The 10,790-nt window shown below is 25.6% G+C and overlaps 1 protein-coding gene across 1 annotated transcript in view; it reads right to left on the bottom strand.

The window, feature by feature from the left end:
* Positions 1–1,327: 1,327 nt before the first annotated feature.
* The window catches only part of LOC122501008, a 72,496-nt gene continuing 63,033 nt past the window's right edge, over positions 1,328–10,790 (bottom strand). Inside the window, exons 6-15 of the mRNA XM_043610211.1 lie at positions 4,194–4,388; positions 3,474–3,583; positions 3,225–3,391; positions 2,941–3,096; positions 2,745–2,812; positions 2,560–2,640; positions 2,142–2,303; positions 1,862–2,059; positions 1,581–1,685; positions 1,328–1,486 (exon numbers count right to left, since the gene is read on the bottom strand). Coding sequence (XP_043466146.1) covers positions 1,365–1,486; positions 1,581–1,685; positions 1,862–2,059; positions 2,142–2,303; positions 2,560–2,640; positions 2,745–2,812; positions 2,941–3,096; positions 3,225–3,391; positions 3,474–3,583; positions 4,194–4,388 — 1,364 coding nt within the window. The 3' untranslated portion in view covers positions 1,328–1,364. The remainder of the gene's footprint in view (positions 1,487–1,580; positions 1,686–1,861; positions 2,060–2,141; positions 2,304–2,559; positions 2,641–2,744; positions 2,813–2,940; positions 3,097–3,224; positions 3,392–3,473; positions 3,584–4,193; positions 4,389–10,790) is intronic.

Genomic DNA, 10,790 nt, shown 5'->3' with positions numbered 1-10,790 from the left:
ATTGTATAAAGTGTGCTTTATTTTCATACTCTGTAAAAAATATGCAGCTCTTTCTTTTCTTGCGTAAAAAAGTACACATTCAAAAAATGTTTAATTTCGTGGCGATTTCAGACATGTTTCAAAAAATTATTACATTGTTTTCAATAAATAGGAACAGTTTTTAAAAATATATATATATTTTTTTTGCTTATCAATTTTATTTAACGAAACAGTTTAAAATCGTCACAATTCATTTATACAGTTATATTAAAGTTTTTCTATGACTTTAAAACGACGATCTTTTCTTTTCTTTCTGTTTAATGTATTATAAGTACGAGGCATTACTACTTGGTAGTAAAACGGCATTGAACAGATTAAAATATTTTCTCTTGTTCCTTTGAAGCCGTCGAATCACATTAAATTGTGGAGTTTACAATTGCAATTCAAAATTCAATCACTCCTTTCTTTTATTATTATTTCTAAGTCACAAGCGCTCTTTTACATGGAAGTTTCTTAAGAATTTTAATTCTATACACTATAGTCTATTTAAATATACAAATATTTACATTTCAACTATACACAAAGAAAAACTAAAATATAAAGCGTTAATTAAATATTCGATGGACATTCCAATAAAAAAGTTTTTCACATTTTATATCCAATTATTCATTTCTTTTTGGCGTCTAGAATTAACTTAGAAAACATTGAGGTATTGAAAATCAGCCTTGAAACTTATATCGTGTGGCAGTTGATCGTTTCTGATCTTTTCTTTTCTTTTAAACAATTTTAATAATAAAAATACTTTACGGTGGATTTAAAAGTTAAATAAAAACGATACAAAAAAAATAATATCGCATTAAAATTCAATGTAAAACGGAATGATCCACCAATTCCTGATTTTCAGGAAATTCAATTAAAAATGTACAAATTCGATTTGTATGTTATTTGAAACTTTTTGGTAGTAAACTGTGTTAAAATAAAGAAAATTTTCTACTATTATGTTTGATGTTACGAACTTTTTTTTCAACGTATGTAATCATTTTCTTTTTTTATAAACCTATTAATGTACAACGATATTAATTTACTATCACGAGTTAGAAATTCGCGACCTAAAATTTTCTTTTCGGTAATTTGATTTATAAAAAATATACAATATTAAATTATTGCTATTCGATTGTGTTCGCGATTTCTAGAATGCTTTTTTTTCTTTTTAAAATCGCTTCTTTTAATTCCCTTTTTTTCGACGTTTCACAAACAAAAAATTATTGGACTATGACTATTTTCTTAAAAAAGGGATTTTTCTTTTTTCTTTCACTTTTTTTAAAAAAAAAAGCTAAACTTGAATTTCTTTTTCAGTTTCTTTGATGAAAACAAAGAAATGAATTTTAAAGGCTGGAAGTCAATGTAATGGATAATGTGAAAAGAATTATTAATACTGGCAAGCTCGAAGAATATTTTGTACTTCTCGCAGATGAAGAAATTACTCGTGGAGGCATTCTAGTTGGCCCTAATAAACAATAAAAATAGTCCCAATATAATCATTTATACATAATTTTAAATAATGTAGTAATCTAAGTAATCAATTGTGTCTACATCATTACCTTGACTTCGCGGTCGGTATGTTGTAGAATGACGTATTGATGGGACTTTTATGGTTGGTCTCATTGGCGTTGGAGCAGGACTTGGTGAATTTCCATAGCATTGTCCTGAAAAATTTTTATAAATAAATTGTGAAAAAAGAACGATTTTTTTTTCCAAAAAGAATTAAAATTAAAGTCTAAATTTAAAAATCAAAACGTTTTTTTTAAATATTATTTTCATTGGACGAATCTTTAGTAAATAAATAAAATCTAATAATTCTGTACTTTAATTCGTTTTTTACCTTTTTTGTAGAGTCTCATTCCTTGCTCCTTGGGGATGATATTACGAATGCAATGATCTCCAGCTTCCTTGATGTAAATCTCCTCATCGTTAATTATTAAACCGACGAAACATTCTTTTGTTTTCGTATCATTTCTCATTGTGTACGTGTACATTACTCCATTTTCTTCCCATTGTCCAAGGCACAAGTAGGAACGTTCTAAAATAAACGATTTTTTTTAAGATTTTTATTTCTCAGTAAAAATTTGCTTTTTTTTAAAATTGATTCTTTAAGAACATACCTTCGTATAATTCTCCGGTATTGCAATCGCTAACTTTAAAATACATAATCTCTCTTGTTTGACAATTACTACTTAATTCTGCACACATTCCTGGAATGTCGACGATTTCTCCTGTATATTGACCAGTAATTGGACACGGAGATTCTGCTGTGCGTTCGATACCTGCAAAAAATAATAAAAATTAATATTTCCGCCAATACTAATTTATAACAATAAAATACTAATTTATAGTGAGTAAAAATTTATTAACAGTTTAAAAAATTATTAATAGTTAAAAAAATTAGTAATGAAACATTAGTAACAGATTCAAAATTTATTTACACATTGAAAATTTTTTTCTATAGAAAAAAAATTTTCTTTTCAACTCATTTTCATATTCAAAAAATTTAATTACTTTCAAATAATATTTGTTACTCACGAGCTTGTGTCATCCAAACTGGTTTATCGAAATTCGGATTGTCACATAAATTCGGTTGATAAATTGGACTCGAGAGCAAACCTGTTTTAATGAATTAAATTTTTATTAATTTCAAATATTCTCTATAAAATATCCCAATTATATTATTTGTAAAGAGAGAAAATAAAATTTATCAAAAATCTTACCAGTTGCGAATTCCATTACATTTTCACTTCTTTGCCTCATCAGCATACACGCGAAGGCTTCTCGCTCGCTTTAAAAGAAATAATACGAAATTTAATTAAATACTTGAAATAAATTAATAAACAAAAATTTAAATAATTTTTTCTTCCTCATATGAGGAAGCTTTGTATTAATTAATTAATTAACAATTATAATTACCAATGATCTTTGGAGTAAACGACATATCGTCCAGTGTCGTGATTAGAATCCACAGCAATAAAAGTAAAACTATTGTATCCGTTTCGATCGATAAAAGTCATTGTTCCATCAATCACCAATGATTCTTCCCATTCTCCTTGCGCCCATTTTGGAAATCTGTAAAAGAGTAGAAATTTTTTTAAAATTTTGTCATTGATAAGATTAGTTTAATAAAATAGATGATAACATAAATATAAATTAATAAAAAATAAATAAATAAAGAGAAAATAAATAAATAAACTTACGAAGATAAATGTGTTTTGACGTAAGTTGGCGTTGTTTTTTGATTTGTTGCTTTTGTCAGTACTAAATTCTCATAGCCCATTGTTGCATTCATGAGATTTTGCGTGCAACTGGAATCGCTGCTAAAGGCCAGATAAGTCTTTCCTTTTTTATTATCCACGTAAAATAGCTGTAAACCAAAAAAAGGTTATTAAAATCAAATCAAATTTTTAATTTTTAATAATAATAACTGTAGTTTGTATTAAACTTACTCCGCAACGATACTGAGGTCTAAAACCACCGCCTTCTTTTGTGTCTTCTAAAGCAATGTACCGTGCTCCATTTGGTCCTTCCCAGCTTCCTAAGCAATTGAATGTGATATCTGTAAAAGAAGTCAGCAAGGTATTTAATTTATAATTTTTATTATTCTTCAGAAAAATTCAATTACTTTTTTAAATATTAAAATCTTTGCAAAAATTTAATTTTTTTCAATATAATTTCACGAAAGAATTCAATTATTTTCTAAACTTTTAATAAATCCTTCTAAACAATTCAATAACTTTTTTAAATAGTAAAATCTTTGCAAAAATTCAATTATTTTCAATAAAATTCCACGAAAGAACTTAATTTTTTTCTTAATTTGTTATAAAATTTTTCAAAAGAATTCAATTATTTTCTACAATTTTAATAAATTCTTCAAATAATTTCAATTATTTTTATAAATAGTAAAATTCTTTGCAGAAATTCAATTCTTTTCAAAACAATTTTATTAGAATTCCTCGAAAGAATTTAATTATTTTCAAATATTTACATGAAATTAATTTATTTCTAAAAAGAAAAAATAATTAAATTTAAACATTGACTTAGTTAAGAATGAATTTTTCTTAATATACATAAAATAATGTTTTTTAGTAAAAAAATACAAATTAATAGTAGGAAAATATCGTCGTTCATTTTCAACGAAAATATTATAACATGAAGATAAATCTTACCGAAACTGTCGAAGGAACAACGTTTGAATTGTAAATGAATCACGGAACCAACTGGACAAGTGTCAAAATCCGAGGAATACGAATTGCATTCAAATTTCTCCTCCGTTCCTTCATTAATATCGTATCTAAAATGATATCGTCCCGCAATTGGACAATACTCGTAAGTAATTGGAGCTCCTCCAATATCCTTTGTACCTGCACAAAAAGAAAGATAAAAAATTAAATATTTACAGAGAAAAAATAGAAAAATTAAATACTTATTATTTATTCAAAATTATCCTATTTTACATCTCGAAAAATCTCGATTTTAACTTTTACGTGAAATATTTTTTAAAATCAAAATAATTTTATGGAAATAATTTTCTTTTTCTTTTTGGAATAAATTAAATGAGATTTAACATGAAGATATGTATACAATTCTTGGAATTAAAATCTCAATTTTTTTTTCCCTAACAACATAATCGAAATTTTATGATTTCCTTTTTATGTATTTTTTTTATATATTATGTTGAAATTTCTTCTAGAAAAGAAGAATTTTTATTCCATAAAAAATCCCTCGAGATTTCAAGAATTGAATTTCTAAACAATGATCATTGTTATCTGATGGAACGTGATGGGATAAAATCGTTCGCGTACGTGACTATAAATAAAAAATATAATGTAATACACAAAAGTTTCTCCGCAGAGAATGGAAATATTAATATAGCACAGTCACTAGATTCACGTGTACAGGTAAATCATCATAATATTTAATGGACACAGTGTAAGAAGACGTGGTTGAGGATATACAATGGACCCGAACCACCCCCGTTAAAAAACAGGAAGTAGATGAAATACCACACGACTATTCCGCGTTAAGGGTGTGCGCAATAGCGAAACCTTTTCCTTCCTTCTCTTTTTATCATGGACAAATATTCGAAAAATTGTAGATCACTTTTTTCTGTTTTTTTTTTTTTTTGTGAAAAAAGGCAAATTTAAATTGTTTAAATTGTGAAATTATAATTACAGGCCTCGGACTTAATTTAGCGATAAAAAATAGTACCAAAATCGTAATAAAATGTTTGTAATCAATAATAAACAAAATAAAGAAAACTGAAAATTTAAGGATCAAACACTGACACCTTTTCACATTTTTAATTCTAAATTTTTCTGAAATTCTATTATTTTTCGAATTTATTTCCAAATCAATTCTTACTAGAAAATTCTTTGAGAATTCAATTAATTAAATTACAAAAATGAATATTTAATGATTTTTAAAATTAAATTTTCATAAAGAATATTTTATAAAATTTTTCGAAAATTATTGAATCTATTTGAATTTGTGAAAATAATTGAATAATAAATTACAGAATTTATGAATATTTTACAGAATATGAATATTCATTTTTTTATTCAACTATTAGCGGATTTAAATTAGTGTAAATAGAAATAATTCTTTTTCTATAAAGAAATTTTAACAAAATTGTATCAGTCATAATCAGAGATTCAATTTTATTTCATTTTGACAATTAATAATAAATGAATTTCAGTTTTCCACTTTAATTTCACTTTAATTTGTAATATTTTTATGATCCTCAATTTTTTTTTTAGATATTTCCTTAGTTTTCTAATTAATTTCTTTTCTAAATAAATTGATATTTAAAATCTTGATTAAAATAATAATTCTACTAGTGGCTTTTATTTAACGTAACTTATTTTTTAAAAATAGTTGCTAAATAGTTGTATAAGGTGAAAAGAATGTGAAAAAGTATGAAATAGTCGCGTGAGTCTGAGACCTGCGTAATTTCACATCTATTCCCATTCGAAATATAGATAAAGAAGTAAATTTCAAGATCAACAATTTTCAATGCGGTAAAAATGTTGAGTGTCTCAGCATCTTTTTGATTCTGCAGTACAAATTGCAATTTCTAAAGTTGTCGCGTGGAATGTCACTCCTTGCTGACTATGAGGTTTTGTCGCGCGCCGCGCCGAGTAAACGATTTGGTCTGGTCACGGAGTTGTCGGTTGCAAGTCAGGTAAACCAGTAGGGTATCAGGTAGGTAGAATTTCTTCTTTGTCTTCTTTTTCCTCTATTACTTCCGTTCCTTTTTCCCCCCTCTTCAACGCTTGGCTGGGTTCCATTGATCAAAGAAGGTCACTGCTCGTTATTGGAATTTATGAATCTTCTGAATTGCTCTCTCTCACCAGTGACTGGTCCTTGTTTGCAGACTTCAAAAACGAAACCTCAAATCCCTGGACATGAATGAACTTCCAAAAAGGGTAGACTTTCCAGAGGTGCGCAGCTGGTCAGTTTCTATTAGCTTCAAAAAAAGAAAAAAAAGTTTTTTTTTTTCGAAAAAACGACGAAACATAAAGGGACCTATTGAAAAAAAATTATTTTCCTTCCGGTTTATAGAAAACGACATTCATTGAGAATTTCTCTAAATTACAATAATGAAAATACGCATTTTTTTACACGGTTGTCGCACAAAAAAATAATTTTCTTTTTCCCTAATTTCCAGACAGAGTTTTGATTTTTTCCCTGACCTTAAAGAATATTCTGATTCACTCTAAAATTAATAGATACTCAATTTTAATAAAATCCTTCGCAAGAATTCAATTATTTTTACTAGTAATCAAATTTGTCACATGAATTCAATTATTTTAAAAAATGTAATAAATTCAATTCTTTTCCAGTACTTTAATAAAAATCCCTGACTTTTCCCTGATATCCCTGACCTGTGGCAACCCTGTTTTAAATAAAATCAAAGATTTAATATAATTTTTTTTTTAAATAAAAATCGAAATCTGTGTTTATGGTGAGATAGTGGATAGAGATTCCTTTGGTCCAATGCCTTCAACTCGAGGACGATTATAAACCGAAGACTCATAACCACTCCCACGCCAAGGATCGTTCTGGATGCAAAAAAAAAAAGATTAGAAAGAATCAGAAGATACAGGCGGCGCGAAGAATGAACAGAATACGAATATCCTGGATGAGAAACTCCATCTTCGCCAGGAGAGAATTCCCTGGGTGGGCTACCATCTCAGGATCGTACTTCAAAACGCCATTTCCTTATACCCTCAAGTGTCAAGGAAGAATTATTACATGCTAGCCTCTCAACACGGTTAAATAAAAAATAAATAATAATAAGCAAAGATTTAAAAGGTAGTTCTTGAAAACTATTTTCTTTGTTGATTTACCAACTAGGCGAAATAATTAATACCGTTCGCTAACAATACTAATTTGAGAGCTGTCTATATTCTCGAAAGAACAAAGTAAGATTTACACACTTGTCGAAGTAAAAGAAACACAATATCGATGTCCTTCAATTTTTTTTTCTTCAATAAAATTGCCTTTTCTTTTTCTTTTTCTTTATAAATTTATTCTTTTTACAACTCCTCTGAACCGAGAAAGATTCGTCACGCCACTATGAACCGAAACGACTTCAAAAGGATGACAAAAAAAAATTTATTCTAATTTTTGCAAAAGTTTCCAAAGACAATTAGAATATATAAATTACAATTATTGACGAAAAATGTTATTTCTTTTTCTACTCCATAAAAAAAATGGAAAAAATACAAAAAAAAAAATAATGAGAATGATGAAACATTTTAAATGATTATATCCCCATTGAATCGAAACATGATAAAGTTAACTTAGCAGCTGAGAAACTTGAGAATCACTAACCATAAAGCGATGACTATATTTCTGACGAGTGGACCGTGTCGAAACTCGTCTGAAGGTTTCAATTTATCTCCCAGATTGATACAAAATAAATCTTCAAGTTTTACAAAATTTAAATTCAATATTTGTATTTGTATAATTCGTCATTAATTTTCTATCTATCTATCTTCGATCTATCACAATATTCCGAATGTCTGTTCGCAGTTTTCATTTGCTTTGTATTTTCCTACTTTTTTTTTGATAATTTTTCTTTTTAAGTATTGTTTTAAAAATTCAAGTATTGTAATACTATTTTTTGGAAGAAAAAGTTTTTATTTTAACTTTCATTAATTTTGCATTAATAGGTAAATTTTTTTTAATTTTAAAAGAAAACAATTTTCTTAAAAACATTTTATAATTTCTGAAAATTTTATAATTTTAAACCTAAATAAATTTCACAATTGCGTAGAATTTTATTAAAATTTTTGACAATAATGAAATTCTTTCGAGGATGTTTATTAACATTTTTTAAAAAATTATCCAATTCAATTCGAGAAATTCAATTAAAATTATACTGAAAATAATTGAATTCTAATAAAGAATTTTATTAAAATTTTTAGAAAATAAAATTTCTTTAACAACTATTATTAAAATTTTCGTAATCAATTGAATTATTTCCAGAAATTTTTTTAAAAATTGTATTAAAAATAATCAAATTTTTGCAAAAAATTTGATTATGTATTTAAACATAATTTAATGTTTTCATAGAATTTAAAAAAATTTTGAAAATATTTAAATGGTCTCGAAAAATTTTATTAAAATTACATTGCAAATAATTGAATTCCTCTACATAATTTTAATATAGAAAATAATTGAATTCTTGGTAGGAATTTTATTATTTATGAAAATAATTGAATTCTTGAGACGAATTTTATTATTTATATAAGTAATTGAATTCTTGCGAAGAATTTTACTAGTAGTAAAAATAATTGAATTTTTGCTAAGAATTTTAATCAAATTTTAGAAAATAATTGAATTATTGCGACGAATTTTTTTATTAAATGAAAATAATTAATTACTTTCGAAGAATTTTATTAAGTATGAAAATAATTGAATTCTTCCACAGAATTAAAAAATTTTTTGAAATTAATTCAATTGTTTCGAAAAATTTTAGTAAAATTATATTGATTAAAATATTGAATTCGTGAGAATGATTTGATTAGAATAATTGAATTCCAGAGAAGAATTTTATCATTTGTAAAACTAAATTGTATCGTTGCTGAGAATTAAAATTTATAAAAATAATTGAATTCATGAGAAGGATTTAATTATATTAATTGACTTTTAGCTATGAATTTTCTTATTAAAAAAAATAATTGAATTTTTGCGTTGAATTTTATTAATTATAAAAATAATAGAATCTTTCCGAAGAATTTTATAATTTATGAAAATAATTGAAATGTTGCGAGAGATTGTTCTATTTATGTAAATAATTGATTTCTTACGAAGAATTTTATCAAAATTTTTTTTAATAAAATTGAATTTTTCCTGAGAATTTAATTATTTATAAAAATAATTGAATTGTTGAGAAGAATTTAATTATATTAATTCACTTTTAGTGATGAATTGTCTTATTTATAAAAATAATTGAATAGTTGAGAAGTATTTAATTATATTAATTGACTTCTAGTGATGAATTTTCTTATTAATAAAAATAATTGAATAATTCTTTCTACGAATTTCATTATTTATGAAAATAATTAAAACCTTGGGAAAAATTATATTAATTATGCGAAAATAATTGCATTTTTACGAAGAATTTTAACATTTATAAAAGTAATTTATTTCTCGAGAAGAATTTTATTATTTATATGAAAAAAATTGAAATCTTGCTCCAAATTTTTTATTTGTGTAAATAATTGATTTCTTTCGAAGAATTTTATCAAAATTTTTAAAAATAATTGAATTCCTGCGAAGAATTTTATTTGTTATAAAAATAATTGAATTCTTGTCACGAATTTTATTAGTTATTAAAATATTGGAATCCCTGCGACTAATTTTTATTTATTATTATTATTTTTGAAAATAATTGAATTTATTAGATCATTAGATGAATTTTATTAAAAAATTTTGAAAATACTAAATAATAATAATTAATTAGTGAATAAATGAATTTTTTTTTGCTATTTTACTGATAATAATAATTACATTTCGCTCACGTTACGTTTAATTTAAAGAAAAGAAAATAGTTTTTAAACGAAAATGAAAAATTAAATAAAAAAAACAATTTCAGTGAGTAATTACTAATTGTCACCGCGCAGGAATATTCTGAAGATAATGACAAAATAGATAAGAATCGTGTTCTCTTTTTTCTTTTTTTTTTCCTTTTGATGAATCAAGGTCATCTTTGAATTCAATGTCGACAACCCTTGAGAATATGCTGGGAGCTAGTTTAATTATGAGGTCGTCTATAATATAGCGTGTGTGCGCCGATTATGTAAATCTGTGATCGCATAAAAGAATTTTAATTGATGCATTCTTGAGAAAGACAACGCAATAAAAGCGCGTGCATGTGCACTCTCTAGTTTACACATTCATATATAAATGTGTGTTTTGAGTAAAGTATTAAAAATAACGTTCGCTGTATCCGCCCTCCTACACACATTGTTCACCTACGTCGTTACGCAAGCTTCATTACTTCCCTTCAGACTAATTAACGTTAATTAATAAGTTTATATACATTAATCCATTGCACATGGTTGATCGTTGTCGAATCAGCAAAATTTTCAATTTAAACAAGTGCAATTTATCATATCGAAGACAGGAAGTTGATTTCTAAAATATATCCGTTACAAGACAGGAATATCGCTGATTGTGAGTTTCTTTTTCCTCTTACAAATTTGTTTACTCATTTATTTATTTGATTTCGAAAATAAATATGTATCTGATAT

This window comes from Leptopilina heterotoma, unplaced genomic scaffold, assembly GCF_015476425.1.
Source record: "Leptopilina heterotoma isolate Lh14 unplaced genomic scaffold, ASM1547642v1 Lhet_197, whole genome shotgun sequence".
Lineage (NCBI taxonomy): Eukaryota > Metazoa > Arthropoda > Insecta > Hymenoptera > Figitidae > Leptopilina > Leptopilina heterotoma.
Note: the sequence above shows the minus strand (reverse complement) of the source record. Positions and strands in the feature narration are given on the sequence as shown.